Source organism: Theropithecus gelada, chromosome 4, assembly GCF_003255815.1.
Source record: "Theropithecus gelada isolate Dixy chromosome 4, Tgel_1.0, whole genome shotgun sequence".
Taxonomy (NCBI): Eukaryota; Metazoa; Chordata; class Mammalia; order Primates; family Cercopithecidae; genus Theropithecus; species Theropithecus gelada.
This window is the reverse complement of record NC_037671.1, coordinates 68,012,177-68,029,053: the sequence shown is the minus strand read 5'-3', so window position 1 is coordinate 68,029,053 and position 16,877 is coordinate 68,012,177. Positions and strand designations below refer to the sequence as shown.

Sequence of the window (16,877 nt, the reverse complement as noted above, 5' to 3'; positions counted from 1 at the left end):
CTGATTGTATGTAAGAGGTGAGGAGGATAAAGAAATACAAGACAGAACTCAGGTTTCCAGGAAGGATATCTTATGGCTAGCTAGACCCTGAACTATAACATATGAGGAAGAGATGACTTGGGAGAGGATATGCTGAAAATAGTTTTGAGTTTGACATATCTAGGCACATATAGGTATTACAAAAAAGTTAATTGATACATATGATGGAATCAAATCTCCAGAAGAAAACAAGCTAGAGATAGAGATTTGTTTTGATTATTTTTCTGTTTAATGGCACCTCTGTGTGTTTTGTAAATTAGAAAATAAATAACTAGCTGAGGTTACTCTCTGGACTCAACATAAAAACATATGATTGTGCAGCAATAGGAAGGATTCTCTTTTTATGCCTTAGCTAAAAGGAATAGTAACTTTGTTCATCAGCTCAAAGATCTCACTGTTTGCTATTACTAGTGCAAAGATACAAAAATCCATTTGTAAGATACAATGGTACTTGACGTCACAAGTATGTAGTTAGCATGCCTCCTTAAAGTAAGGTAGCAATTACCTAGTGATTCGTTGTTAATCTGTCTATTCAAACTGATTTTCTGACTCTAAAAAATAGCAGAAATGATATAGGGCTTAAATCAATTTGGTGTGGAAAATGAGTTTTCACCCCATATGCTAGAATTTCAGCATTAAAAAGAAATTGATTCTAAACTATAGAGTTGACATACACACACAAAAAGAAAAACATGTACTACTCAAGACACCACATTTCAAAATTCACTTGTTGGCAATTCATGAATTCTTGTGTTTGGGGAATTCTCTGTGCTGGAGGATGCAGAGGAAAATAAGACGGACCCAGTGTCTGTGCTCAATGACTTACAGCTCTAATTTCCAAGGTGGAACCTACTGCTGCTGCTAAGGTCTGTGGGAAAAAGAAGAGTGTTTATGAAGTGTGTTTCATAACAGCATTCCTCATATAGAAAATGGTTTTAATCTGTCTCACATTGAAACAACATACAATTATATCAGCAATATTTACATAACATTATGAGTTAGTTTTCTTACTGTGTTATATATTTTAATTCATGGGATTCTTATAACCTTGTGAAGTGAACAGAATTGTTATTCTCATTTTAAACATGAGGAAGTCAAGACAGAAAAGTGTTTAGTGTTTAGCCTGAGGCCACTAAGCTAGGAGATGATGGACCTATGGTCAAATAGCTGAATCCATTCTCAGAGAAGTTTACCTCTTCTTTAAGAAGAAGAGTTTTTTTATTGTTATGGTGGTAAACAAGTTATTTATACATTTTGGAAAAATTTGTTTTTAAGTCTGGAAGTTAGCAAACCACGAACTTTCAATTTATTAGCAAATGATATATATTGCAGATTGTTTAAGTACCTGGTGAACAGTGTTTTATATACATACTCATAAGCAAATTCTGTATTATTATTGTGTAATTTTATATTTAAACTTAGCAGACAAGATCACTCTAGTTTCAACCTGAAAACAAAGTTAATTTAAAAATTAGCTAACTAACTTTGAGGAATAACTCTAAAAAGCTATTTACTAACTTTTAGTTATACTGAAGTTTATACTGGGGTAGGCTCAACATTTTGCTGGAAAGTTGTGTTTACTAAGTGTCTGTGTTACCTTAGGGACAGCCAACGATGACAGTGAGTCTTAGCCTTCTCTACATCTGCACATGTAGAAATGATAGTATCTGGAGGCACACTGGGAGAAGTAGGCAAGGCTACTGAACACTGGAGACCACTAGCCACAGTCTCCTGCCTTGTCAGTTGCTCTGAGGCTTTAGGAACCACTATTCGGGCACAGTTGGGACCAATCCTCCCATGACACGGCAGAACTGCCTTGAGAAGCTCTGGCTTAAAATAATAAGCTGGGCTGAGATTTGGGGAAAGTGAACAACTTGCTACAGAAACATATATTTTTCCTACCTCCCACATCTCAATTACTTATTTCCAAAGAAAGAGGAATCATACCACAATTTATAACTACAAAATAAAAAATCATATATGTGATAGAAATGCTCTTCCAGTAAATTAGTCCATTGAACAGACTTTTGAAAGACTGAAAAGTCATGAAGTATAAGGCATTAACATCAGAGTCATCGCAAACTTTTTATTCATATGCTTTTATATAAATGTTTTCATTAGTTATAGCTTTTATAATATGAAATAAAAACATTTAAAAGGGCTTGACCTATTATATTTAACTAGGCTCAGTGAAGAACCAGGAATTCAGAAGACTGAGAACAGATAGTTCATCTGCAATGAGCTGGAATTTCAACAGATATCATCATATAATAATAATAATAATATATAATCAGGAAATATCAAACAAATGTATAGGGGTTCAAAGAAGAAAGAACACTTATGAGATTGTGGGAGAAAGAATTATTAGGAGAGCAGACATCTCTTAATGGATGGGCTCCCAAATTCTCCTATATCAACAGATGAGGATAAGGGAGGGGACAGAGACATTAGGGGAGCCCAAGTGAATAACAGTGCAAACAGCACCATAAGGGGAGAATATGCACCCTTGCATCCAGAAACCAGAGGCTGCATCTGCTTGATTCTATTACATATGAACAAATGTATATTAAAATATGTATCATAAATGAGTAGAATGAAATAACATTGGAAAGCTAGTGAAGCTGATAGAAGTATTAGAATCTCAGGGATCCCAGTAGGATGACATTTGGCCAGTAATGAAAAGTCACGGAAGTTTTTTGAGCAAGCGAGTCATAAGAACAAGGCTATAAAGAAGAGAGAATAATCAGATAAATCTGTGTAGAAGAGATTAGAGAAGGCAGGTGTTGTAATAATATGAGTAACAGACAGAGTACATGAACTGCCGCTTGATGATCCTAATTAGCTCCAGCATTACATCCTGGAAATAGTCTTCTGCAGCACATATTACTATCCCTATTTTATAAATGAGGATACCAAGGCCCAAGTCGGTACTTTGTTGGACTCCATAGTTCAGTCTCTTTCTGCTGCACTGCTCCTTCCTTCCTGGAAGCTGGTGGCGCAGGAAGTGAAAGCAGGGCCACTGAGAGAAATACCATGATGGACTCCACCTACAACAGGGATTGCTAGAATGAGGAATCACTCCAGGTGACACCGAGGATCTGGTGGTCAGAGAAGAAGTTTCCCCAGTCACCTAGAGTCTGAATGGAGTCCCAGGTAGGAAAGGAATATCAGGTTTTGTGAGTGATCGGGCATAAAGGGCGTTGCTCACAGAGGCTACAGTTGGTGAGAAAGAGATCAACCAAAGAGGAGACTGCTGGGGCAGAGTCTTAGGTAATTCATATGTCAGGATACACAAGGTGAGAAAAGTGTTGATGAGAAACATCAAAGACCAATATTCAGATTTAGTGTCTTGGTAAACATTAAGCTCAAAAAAGGTTTAAAAATAATTTTAAATCTCTTAATTTAAAATAATTGTTAAACAGTTCCTAAAGTTTATTTTTTCCCAGAAAAAAATGGTGTGGGATGAAAAATATACATAAAAATTCAGTAAAAGGTGGTTTTTAAATTTTTCTTTTCAATTTGAGAATGATCAGCATGCTGTTAAATATTCCTAAATTGAACAAGGTAGGGTAATATAAGATTACAGAAAATTGCTTTTTAAGCAATTCATGGCAGAAACTGTGAGAGTTTTATCAAAGTCTCATCTGAAGAATATCTGATAAAATGAATTGTGACAATAAGTATCTCCATAGCAACAGGTTTGAATAATAGACATCTGGTATACATACTGTATCCACAGTAGTACTATCTGTTATTAATTCTTTTAGATCTCAGCGGTTCTTCCCCAAGTCTGCCCATAAAACTCAGCTTGCTTTGCTGCAGAACTGTAGATGAAAATAGGTGGTAAAACTCATCCTTTTTGAGAGGATTGGATACTATTTTAGGTATTTATTAAAAGCAACAGGTGGTCTCTCTCAGCTGTGGGGTATCTTCAAGTTCTAATTCATTTTCCTACTTTTTACTATTTATCTGAAGTGACTTGGCAAGAACAAATAGAACATTTAATATTAAAGAAGTCAATAACTAGTGCCACCTACTGTCACCATTAAACTCAGTGGTTGGTTTTAGGTGAACAACTGGTGTGGACACTTGCGTAGGACCTAATTTGCTATTCCCCAAAATATGCAGTCAAAACACTAGCTTTAACCTTTTGAAGAACGCAACAGATAACATAATTCCTTAAAGAATATACAGATAACATCTGAAAGCAGAAAATAGTATAAATTCCAATGGAACAGGAGCTTTAAAAAGTACTATTTGTGCTTAATTAAACTTGATTTGAAATGAAAAAGGTAAAGCAGGTGTCAATTTGTATGCAAATATTTCATTATGCCGTAGTGTATTTTCTTTTTAGAAAAGAAATGCAAATTTTATACTGACATATTTGGGTTTCTAATAATGATTACATTCAGTCTTAAAATTGAGTGGTTCAGTAGTTTAGAAAAGTCTAACATCAAACTTGTTAAACTTGTCTCAAAGACAAAAATATTTGTATCAATAGTGATTAGTTCACTATTCTACTAACTGGGACTTGAGGAGAAAATAAGTCAAAGTGCGCTAAGAACTCATCTTCTTCCATGACACCATCCCCACACCAAGTATTTTATACCTGTATGTGTAAATATTAGCTAATTAGCTAATACCCATGGAGGATAAGAGGCAGGGGAAATATACTGCTCAGGAAGAGAGATGCTGGGGCTGGCAATGTCAGGACTGCAGATCTGTGTCTTGGCAGTGCCTGGTTTTACATCAGACTTATTCAAATGATACCCAAGTTGTTTCTCCTGCTCTTCGTAGTACAGGAAAAATGAGGATTGGAGAACTGAGAGTTGGAGAATGACTAAACCATCTTTTTTTTTTTTTTTTTTTTGTGCACAACAGCTAGTTAATAGTCCTATTTTTCTTTAAATGACTGCTGTAAAGAGATCTTATTTTGGCTGAAACATGAGGTGGCTAGAGGCACTCAAAATGAATTGTGTTTTCATTATCAACCAATTCCAGAAAGAATCCCTCATTATTTATGAAAAAGGATGACAAAAATAAAATTTTGCAATTTTGTTGAAGTGATATTTCAACTTTCTCCCATGGAACAGAGGTAGAGGACTGTATTCCACTTCTTTGTTAATTTTATCACCTTATCATTATTATTTTTACTAGAAGTTAGTGCAACCCAAAGAATGATTTGCAGACCAGCATCTTCAGCATCACTTGAGACCTTCATAGAAATGCAAATTCTCAGGCTCATTCAAGACCTACTGAGTCAGAATAGCTGGGAGGTCTGGCTCAGGAATCTGTGTTTTAACAAGCTCTCTGGGTGATTCCTATGTACACTGAGGTTTGGGAAGCACTGCTTTGGACAATGAGGGAGGCACTCAAAAAAAGACAGGAGTGCAAAGTAGGCAAGCTTTGTGCTTCTTCTTTGCTACTGAAGCTAAGTTAAAAGACAATTACTCAGAAACCAAAGGAAGACTCTCCTGGTCTCCTGAGAAGACATGATCCTATCGGAGAGCAAACTGACAGAAATAAGGAACCGTCACTTCCAGAATGACATTTCTCCTCAGCAGGGTGGGGACGGGGATCACATTCGCTGTATTATAGGGCACCAAATCCTAATACAAATGTATTACAGTGTTCAAAACAAATTTTGCATTACCAACACTACTGCTGCCCTCCTTTAGTATGAATATTTATAAGTAAACATCACAATAATTCCTACATTTCTGGTCTAAGTTGCTAGTACTGTATACACTTATGATATGGCTGTCTTACTTCACAAGTGTTTATCAGCACATTCAACCTGGAGGCTTCACCCACCATTTACCATTTACAGACAAAGCAACTGTGGTTCTGAGAAGGAAATTTTATGTATAAATAAAGTGTAATTTTTACTCGTAAATGGTAGGTTCCAACTTAGCAGTTAATGACTAAAGAGTAATGATCCTAGAATTGGAGTTATAGAAGTAGCAAGCCCTTCTCCTAAGAACAGGGCAAAGTGCTTCCTAGGAAGCTAGAACGTAAACTTAGGACAATCCAGCAGTAACACTTGCTTTCTGAATATTATTAACCAGGAGAATACTGGGGTGAAAATCAAATTAAAAACCTAAAAAATATTATGTATGACATTGTAACAATTAAAAAAATTAGGAGAGCTATTACCATCCTACCATTTAAACCTTCAAAAGCCTGAGGATATACAATGAGACTGAGATAAATGAAACCATTATCTGGTGAGTCTGACCAATTTAAAAATTGGACCACTTATTATCTCCCCTGTAGCTATTCTATTTCCCAACTAGCATTATTTTTAAAAAATATTTTTTTCATTTCTACAATTATTTTTTATGAAAACAAAAGAAATTTTTTTTTGTGGTCAATGATGATATTTTTAATACTTATTTTATCTATCTACCAGCAAAGAAATATCCTAATCTTGAGGGGAAAATAGTTTTATTTTTCATTTTAAGTAGACATCATAACAGCTTTTGATTAGATCCAGATGATTAATCATTATTTTCATTAATTATTCAGACAAAGATGTTCATATATTATATTTCTCCTTCCTGACAACAAAGGACCTCTTAGCAAACTTGATTAATTTGTTTTGACTCCAAATTAAGGGAAGTGTAAAATAAATAGTAGTTGTTTTCAGCAACTTGAAGAAACATTAAGAATGAATAGACTAAAAATAATACTAGAAAAAGCATATTGTTTAAAAAAATTGTTGAAACTTTGTTGTTAACACAAAGATGCCTTAGAAAATGTTATGGTAATTTGAAAGCTTTCTCAATGTATATTGTCAATCTGCACATAAAAAAGTTAAATAATTAATATAAAAGAAAAACCCCTTTTGTAAATTAAAAAAATTCTCTAAGCAAAGCAGAGGTATTTTTGAAATTAACAGTCATACACAATTTCTGATGAACAATGCAATTTTTGTTTATATAAATGCACCAGACTAGGATATATTCAAAAGCTTGGTGTATACATATATATTTATATATATTTATTTGCCCCTGTATAAGTAGTGATGTTTAAATTATTTAGCTGATTCAAGAATTCTTTTTAATCATGAAAATGGTATCTATATGCTTGTAAGTAATTTGTGGTTCTTTTCATATCATATAATTGACAAGCATAAAATGAAAATGTTAATAATACCAAAAATGTATAGTGTTTATACTTTTTTTTTTTTTAGTTTTATGTGATTTTTTTTAACCTGCCTTAAGTCATGAAAGCTAGCAAACAAGCCCAGCAAATAAGGTACACTGTCTTTTCATAAATAGATCTGTAAAATGTTTTTCAAACAGCAGGTGGCAATCTCTGTAAATTTGATTGCAGCAGGACTATCTTGGCTCTATATATGCAGATGAAAGACAGTTTTAAAAGACCAGTTAAGAACTGTGGTATGCTTAGACTGATTTAGTTAACATCAAATATTGAAGGGGTTGATTTAATTATGCTTACTATTCTGTGAAATTTCTCCCTAGGCAAAATAAATGTTTTTGTTTAATACATCTTAATTCCTCTTACGCAGCACTGGAGGAATTTCACAGTGCTAATCTGAATAGGTATTATCCTCTTAATAATCCTGCATGCTGGTTACTTCTTATATTGGATTCATATGGCCTTAAGAATTAGCAAACCTAATTTTAGTTTTTGTTTTTGTTTTTGTTTTTTGAGATGGAGTCTTGCTCTGTCGCCCAGGCTGAAGTGCAGTAGTGCAATCGCGGCTCACTGCAACCTCTGCCTCCTGGGTTCAAGCTATTCTCCTTCCTCAGCCTCCTGGGTAGCTGGGATTATAGGTGCATGCCACCACAGCTGGCTCATTTTTGTATTTTTAGTAGAGACGGGGTTTCACCACATTGGCAAGTCTGTTCTCGAACTCCTGACCTCAGGTAATTCATCCGCCTCGGTCTCCCAAAGTGCTGGAATTACAGATGTGAGCCACCATGACTGGCCCTAATTTTAGATCTTTTTAAAGCCCCCCCAAAACTCCAACTGACATATTGTTATTACTAAAATCCAGTTCTGTTGTTATTCTTAGTGTTGTACTGTGAGAAGTCTTTATAATTCTAACTATGGAAAAATACAAAGCTTTGACTCCTGGATATCTCTTAGAATACCTTGGTTTTTCTAAGTTGAAACAATCATGTGAGGTAAAGGCAGAAATTCATAGCATTCTGAACTGAAAAGGAACCTCAAAGATCCCACAACCAGCTGTACTCACTACCCCCAGGAATCAGACAGCCGGAGAGATCAGTTAGCTTGCTCACAGAGTTACTAGCAGCAACAGGACTCTAAGTGGGTCTTCAAATTCTCTAGGTTCAGCACGTTGACACTGTATTGTCAAGTTTGAAAATTCTGTCCTATCACATCTTTGGTATGTTTATAGTATTTTCCTTAGGATATCATTATAAAATCCTGACTTTCACTTACTTATTGAGTCCTCAGTGTGTCAATAATATTTTAATGGAATGTACCATGATTAGGAAGGAGTTTTTGTTCTAAATGATCCTGTAAAATATGTGCTGTATAATCTGGGCAGTTTCTGGCCTTTCATTATTTTCTCTGCTTATATGTAAAATCTTTTAATGTAGCAGGACTTTCATTTTTTCATTAGCATTAAGACTTTATACTTTCATTTTTAAAAAATGCATTCCTCATAGCAATTTCCTTTACCAGTGAAAAATGGGGCAAAGGCAAGTAAATGTAGATAACCAAGGTCACACATCAAGGTGAGAGTTATTAGCAACAGAACTTAAAAGCATCTGAATGTCAGCGACACTTCTTTATCTTCTCATTCATTGCTTATGTCTTTACATTTCCAGTACATATATCCCAAGGCAACTTGTTTTGTATTCTCCACAAACAAATATTTCACACGGAACAATTCTATGACACATAAACAGGGAATGCCCCACATAGTAGAGAAAAAAGTAAATTGCCACCTATCATTAGTAGTCCTTTAGTTGAGGAAGTATGACAATTATTTTTAAATCTTTTTTTTTTTCAGGTTACAAAATGTTTCTTTTGAGATAATTTGGGTTCATTCTCACCAGGGCATCGCTGCTCACTGCATCTTCTCACTTCTTCACCCGTTCCTTCACATTGCTGCCCTGTTATCACTGCACCCTGACAGGTCCTTATTCGCCTTTCCCAGCCACCATCACAGGACTTGGAACAACCACTCCAATGGCCCCACTGATTCCACTGACCATTGGCTGAAAGAAATGTTTCATGGTCAATGTCAGTCATCTACCACACACTGCTTTAAAAATTTTAAAATCTGAGAATGTTACTACCCCTTTCCATTTTTGTTAATCTACCACACACTGCTTTAAAAATTTTAAAATCTGAGAACGTTACTACCCCTTTCCATTTTTGTTAATGTACCACTGTGAATAAACTTTAATCAAATATTTAACTTACAGGTCATATATAGAGCATTGAGATGAACAGTGTAAAAAAGTGTAAAAAGTGCAAGCTCAGTGCTAAACTTCCTCAAATGTATTCATAGTTCATCTCCTGAATTTTACTACTTTACTAGCACGGCATACAGTAGAATAAATTCTGGTATAATTGGCTTCATTAATACACACACACACACACACACACACACACACATATATATATATATATATACTGATTATCTTATTTCATAGTTCTGGCATAGTTCTGACACATTTTATAATGTGCCCTTTATACGGTACGAGTGCCCATTATACGCAGGAATCAAGCCCTACCTGTACATTCAGGGTTGTAGCACTCTCTGCTTTCTGCCCATGGCCCTCTGCATTCGGAGCCTCCATGGGCAGCTGCAGTGCACTGCCGGCTTCTCTGCTGAGTCCCATTCGAGCACGTTACTGAGCACTGGCTCCATGAACTCCACTCTTGCCACTGTCCATCAACTACCAAAGCAGAAAAAGAGACAGTATAAGGATATCTTCCAATAGGAGAGGCTGTACAGAAAGTACCTGGTGAAACCACCCTTGAAGGCGAACCCCTATCAATGGACTATGAATTAATACAATGGAAGGTCACACCAGCATGAGATTTTATTAACTCCCCAAATATTATTACCTTATTTTCCCACTTTTATTTTCTTTTATATATCCAGCATATCTGTTTTGTTTTGTTTTGGAGATAGAGTCTTGCTTTGTTGCCCAGGCTGGAGTATAATGGCACGATCTCAGCTCACTGCAACCTCTGCCTCCGGGTTCCAGCAATTCTCCTGCCTCAGCCTCCCAAGTAGCTGGAATTACAGGTGCCCACCACCACATCCCAGAATAATTTTTGTATTTTTAGTAGAGATGGGGTTTTACCATGTTGGTCAGGCTGGTCTCAAACTCCTAACGTTAGGTGATCCACCCACCTCGGCCTCCCAAATGCTGGAATTACAGGTGTGAGCCACTATGCCAGACCTCCAATATATCTTTTGATTCACTTATTTCTTCAAAAATATTTATTGATCACTCAAACATGCAACACATTGTGCTAGGAGATGGGGTACACAAAACAGTGAACAAACTAACTACTGAGCAAGACCTTATCGAGCTCATGTTTTAGAGAAAGAACCCCTAGAAATAAACCAGAAATTGCATGCTAGATAAATCAATTACATGGCAGTGTTGCAAAGGATAGTTTCAGGACATTGTGAGATAAGACTTGGGAAGGTCCAGAGAGTCTTCCTTGACAAACTGAAGCTTTAGGCAAGCCTTGAAGGATAATGAGAAAATACTTAAGATAGAGGTATGTTCCATGCAGGGGAATATACAAAGGTCTTTGGAAGAATAATCATGGGCATTTCCAGGAACTGGAAGAAGGTCATTGTGAAAGGCATCTAGAGTGCTGGGTGAAGAGAGATTGCAGAAGTTTTAAAAAAGAGAGAGGCTAGATTTTGCAAAACTTTCATCAACTGTGTTAAGGATTTTGAGTATTATTCTCAGATGTTTAAGAAGCCATTGAACAATTTAAATAATAAATTATATTATCAGATCTAGCGTAGGATTGAGGCCAAATTACAGAAGTTGGGAAGGATCTGAGTTGTGATGATGAGGCAGTGCAGATGCAATGTCTGGGAGAGATTAGAAAGTTACTAGGAACAGGTGGTGAGAAGAAACTGAAGAACTGGCCATGGGAGCTGAAGCAAAGAGAGGATCCAGGTGACTCTTAGATGGCTGTTTTCTGGTGACTGGAATTGAATATAGACTGCTGAGCTTGATTTATCTTTGGGAGATTCAAATTGAGATTCATGTATTCATTCATTCAAATAACTTTTGAGAATCTATTAGTCATCAGACACTGTGACAGGTGTTAAGAAGATACACAGAAATAAAAGAATATAAATCCTAACCTCAAAAATTTTATAACTTAGGACATTCTGCATGCAAGCAAATAAATAAATACATAAATAAAAGTTTAAAGACAATACCATGTTAACATGAAACATGAAGTATTTAGGCTTCAGAGGACATACTGCATCTGTTGGGGATGTAATTATAATAGACATAGAGTGCTGAGTTATGGATTATTTAGACCAAGTCAGCATTGACAAAGGCATAATCCCATATGCCACAAAATAGAAATGAGCAAAGGATTTAACCAAAAATACTTTCCGGATTAGAATGTGCAAACTAGCATGTAAATGTTATAAATGCATCAGTTTATGGATGTCTACTTTTTTCCAATATCAGCTCATGGTTCTTAGTCAATTTGATCACACGTGAAAGAGAATTCACCACAAATCCAAAGTTTCAAAATAAGCTAATATTGCTATGAAAATCTATCCAAATAAACAAGAAAGCCTGGCAGAATATAATAATTACCTTCAACCTAACTTCAAACCTTACATGTAGGTATTAAAAAGAGGTTGTTTAATAGGTATCTAGCTGTACTTAATAAACCCTTTATGAGATTTTATAAAAATCACAAAATGTCAATTTAATCATTCCATTAATGTAATTTTAGCATCTCACTTTATTAAAAGTACCTGATACAATCATATTGGCCATGTAGTCCATTTTCCAGACTAAAAAGAAAATTCTAGTGAAGCAATAGGATATTATAAATTATCTATTTCTCCTCTATTTTAGCTTTAAACATGAGTGCATTTTTCATTTCAGAATTTTTCTATTCAAAGATAACATTTATTGAGCTTGCAGTATGAAGCCTCACCATCCTAAGCATTCTGAGAAGGGTTTATAAAAAGAGATTCATGCCCTACGCCTTACAATCTATTTGGCAAAAGGATGTAGTTATGCACACTATTGAGAACATTCAGAAAGAAAGCAGCACATTAACAAAGGTGAATTAGGTGCTGCTAAGCTAATCTTAGTGCTCAGTGACTAGAATAAAGGACTTTGTGATGTCCTTAAGTATTCTGGCTTAAGGTAAATTTTGATTATGATTTATTATGAAAGCAATAGTTATATGCTTTCTGGCAGAGAGAGGAAAAGACTGTCTGGCAAAGATGTGATGTCTAGAATGAGCAAGTCAAATGTGGAAATCAGAGAGAAAACAATTTGGCAGGGGACTGTATTTCTACGAAGAATTAGGAAGGACCTTGCTGAGATGATATTAGGAAGAACAAGAACATCTATTTGTGAAGTGTTTTGCTCATCAGGCTTTTACTGAAATAAGACTGCATCAATAATAAAAAAATGTTTTGAGACTTTAAATTCATATATTTATAGTTATAGTTGTTCAACCCCTTCTGACCATCATATTCTGTGTTAATGTTAAAGCTTAAGAGCGAGTTAATATTAGAAATCTGAAGACAATTTGAGGTTCAGTGCTACTATAAACATCCACAAAACATGTATTTTAGATGGGGTCAGTTTTGTTCACAAAGTCAGTAACAGAAAAAAATAATACAATTGAAGATGTATCAAGTGGGCATTTTTTGCGATTTTATTTTAACACTGAGAACCGAAATATCCTTTTATTGAAAATTAATGGCACTTTTTTTTTTGCAAGCTTTTAAAATTATTTTAAATTATACTTTAAGTTCTAGGGTACATGTGCACAACATGCAGGTTTGTTACATATGTATGCATGTACCATGTTGGTGTAATTGCACTGTTATGAAGGAATTGGCTTGACAAAATAACTCATTGGATATAAAAAACAAAGGAGGAAAGGCCTAATATTTCTTTAGTGTGTCAAGTCCAAATCACTGAGAAAAGAGATAATTGAAAAGTCAGGTAAGAGAAGAATATATAAATTTAACTTAAAAAACTAGACAACAGACTATATATATACACACACATATATACACATATAATATATACACACATATATACACAGACAACAGACATTATATATATATATGTTTATATATATATGATTTTTAGTGCCAACTATGAGACATTGTTTTATTTTTAAGTTTTTCTTTTCAGTGATATTCTGGATTAAAAAAAAAATTAATGGATTTGTTTTATGGGTCATAGCCCTATAACACTTCTGGAAACAGTAGTGTCATTTTACTGAATGAGAAAAAAATAGAGAACAGGGAGGCTTTTGGGAGGTGGAAATTAAGAGTTCTGTTTTGGATATTTAAGCATTTCCAGATAGAATTTGTGCATTATCTTTTAGGGATAAATGTAGAGAAATGTAAAAATAAAACCAATTTATCATATAATATATCTCTATATCTTTTTTTATAACCACTCACCTAGGTTCTCCAAGATGTGAAGGAACAGCTTTTTTCTTGTTATCTGATGTTTAACTGGGGAGCTAAAGTGGGGAGGAAGCTGCTTCTCCTTCAACCCTGCATGCAGAATTGGCTTTTAAAATTTTATTTTATTTTATTTTATTTTATTTTTTAATTATACTTTAAGTTCTAGGGTACATGTGCATGGCTTTTTACCTGGCTGAGCAGCGAGGTAGTAGAGACAATCAATGCCTCTACCCACTCAATGCCTGTTCCTTGTGTACGGCTTACTTCCAATATTTGTAAGAGGGACCTCTCAGGGTCATTGTAAACCTACAAATTTAAAAACACCTCAAAGCTTTCTTTCTGAAACTGTATTTCTATTGAAAACGGATTCACATCTCAGCATTCTGTCAGAAAAGAGTTCCCTGGTAAGTTGGGAAAACGTAACCACTCCACAATCCCTCTCCGAGTCTCATAACACACACAGGAGTAAAAATTTATAGAGAATTTAGTCTGTGACTGGCATTGCTCAACTGCGCCACGGGGGAGCTGTGGTGATTAGGACTGGCTGAGCTCTGCTCTTATGAACATATAGTCTGGAGGCTGTAGTGGGGGCAGATGATAAACGAGCAAAATGAATAAACCAGAGCGTTTCACTAGAGGTGTTATGAAGACAACGTGCTAAAGAGGGCGATGCGACAGGGAGTGCTCAGGCAGTCTCAGGAGAGGACGATATTAGAGCTGAGTCTGAATCACTACACAGAGCCAACTCTTAATTTCCACTTCGCCAAAGCCTCCCTGTCCTCAATTTTTTTCTTTTTCAGTAAAATGACACTAGGGTTTCCAGAAATGTTATGGGGCTGAGGACTGTAAAATAAATTAACTAATAATTTTTTTAAAATCCAGAGTATCACTGAAAATAAAAATTAAAAATGAAGCAATGTCTCCTATTTGGCACTAAAAATTATTTTACATGTAAAATATCTGTTGTCACGTGAAGGTCTGTGTTCAGGAACAGAGAGAGGGCTGTTGCTTGTGGGGATCCTGGAAAAGGAGAGGTGGCAAGAGATGGGTTCAGATGCTGCGCAGAAGCCAGACCTTATAGGGCCCTATAGGCCATGCAACCAGGGAAGATGCAAAGTATGAGAAGATTTTAAAGTAAGGAAGTGATAAGATATAATTTACATTTCAAAACTTAATATTGTGGTTTTGTGTAGAACGGATGGTACAGGGGCAAGAATGGGTACTGTGAAATATTGGGGAACTATACTGTATGTAGTCCAGAGAGAGCTGACGGTGGCTTGAATTATGGTGGCATCAGTGGGCATAGAAAAAATGTGGATGAATTTACAGTGTTTTCTGGATGTAGAGCTGGCAGGTTTGTGGTAGGGTATAGAAAAGTAGAAAATCAAGGTTGACTTTTAGGATTTTAGCTTAATCACATAGGTAAAGGGTTGATCATTTTATTGAACTGGGTTAGACTAGTGTTCAACAATTTGGGTGGATATAGCTCTTAAATCAAAATTTCTGTTTTTTTGATGTTAAATTTGGAATGCCATTTTAGACATGAGGCAGCAAGTACTGCAATGAATAACCTTTGTTTACAAATTTACTTCTCAAATTTAATTGAAATGTAATCCCCTAACTTCTTCTTTTTTTTTTAAATTCATAGAACACCATTTAATAAACACTGAACTAGAATACATAATTTCTTCTCTCATATGTAGCCAGGTCAGAATCAACACTTTCTTAGGCTGTTTCAATTTCTCTTCTTTCTCATCAGAAGCACTTGCAGTTGGATTCTTTTTTCTTAATGTTAGTTTTCAAATTAAAAACTCCAAAAGTCTATTGCTTTCTGAGCCATTCTACAAAAGTGACTAAGAATCAAGAACAATAAGGCTGAGTTTTGAAGCTGGGAGAATGCTGAGAGATCAGCGTGCCTTACCATCCTGTAACATGCTTCTTTATATACCAAAGTCATTCTGGGGACAATTAGAGTTTCGCTTCAGCAGTGTGACAAATTACCATATTTTCTAAAACTAGAAGAGTTAAAACTGCAAAGATTAAATTGCTAGGTTCCTGGGGTTGACTTTGTTATATGAACCTCCTCCTGCCATACATATGGAGTTGCAATTGGGCTCACTTTGAAGACAAAATTGCCTTCTTTATACAAGAGCCAAATTAAATTCCATAATACATTTTAATAAACATATTGTTTTCAGTCTATTTTTACATCCTTACCAGTAAATGTTGACAACTTAGAACACGTTAGATAAAAAGAACCACAAATTAGATTATGTTGTGAATATTTTGGATAATAAAACTAGCATTTCAGCAACTGTTCTGGGTTGAGTATTCTTGATTAATTAAGTCATAGGTAGGAAAGAATTAAGGGGAAGACAAATTTTGGATGCTGGCTTTAAAGTTATTTCATTTTGTGATGGCAAATTTGGAGAGTTCAGATTTGCAGTAAGTTGGGAGTTACCCAGGGATCTGTAAAGACTCTTTCGGTACACAAGACTGAAATGTACAAGAGTCCAGCTTCTGCCCAGCATAGTAGCTCATGCCTGTTATCCCAGAGCTCTGAGAGGCTGAGATGGAGGGATTGCTTAAGGTATAAGTTTAAGATCAGCTTGGGAAATATAGTGGGACCATGTGTCTACAAAAATAAAAAATAAAGTTAGCAGGGTGTGGTATTGCACACCTGTAGTCTCAGCTTCTCAGGAGGCTGAGGTGGGAGGATGCTTGAGCCCAGGATTCCCAGGTACAATGAGATATAATCATGCCACTGCACTCCAGCCTGGGTAACAGTGCAAGACCCTGTCTCTAAAAAAACAGAGTACAAACTCTTGCTTTGGGCATATGTTGAAAAGCAAAAATCTGTCTTCCATTTGCCATTTTAAACTAAACTACATAGGAGGAAAATAAAAATGCAACATCACTTTTCTTTTTTTTTTTTGAGATGGAGTCTCGCTTTGTCGCCCAGGCTGGCGTGCACCGGCGCGATCTCGGCTCACTGCAAGCTCCGCCTCCCGGGTTCCCGCCATTCTCCTGCCTCCGCCTCCAGAGTAGCTGCACTATAGGCGCCCGCCACCTCGCCCGGCTAATTTTTTGTATTTTTAGTAGACACGGGGTTTCACCGTGTTAGCCAGGATGGTCTTGATCTCCTGACCTCGTGATCCAC

General features: G+C 35.8%; 1 protein-coding gene across 2 annotated transcripts in view; it reads right to left on the bottom strand.

Annotated features, from left to right (window-relative positions):
* Window positions 1–16,877, bottom strand: part of ADGRB3 (adhesion G protein-coupled receptor B3) — a 756,359-nt gene that overhangs the window by 431,768 nt on the left and 307,714 nt on the right. For both annotated transcript variants that reach the window (XM_025383888.1, XM_025383889.1), the window contains 2 exons: window positions 9,783–9,947; window positions 9,096–9,260 (listed from right to left, as the gene is read on the bottom strand). In XM_025383888.1, the coding sequence (XP_025239673.1) occupies window positions 9,096–9,260; window positions 9,783–9,947 (330 nt within the window). The remainder of the gene's footprint in view (window positions 1–9,095; window positions 9,261–9,782; window positions 9,948–16,877) is intronic.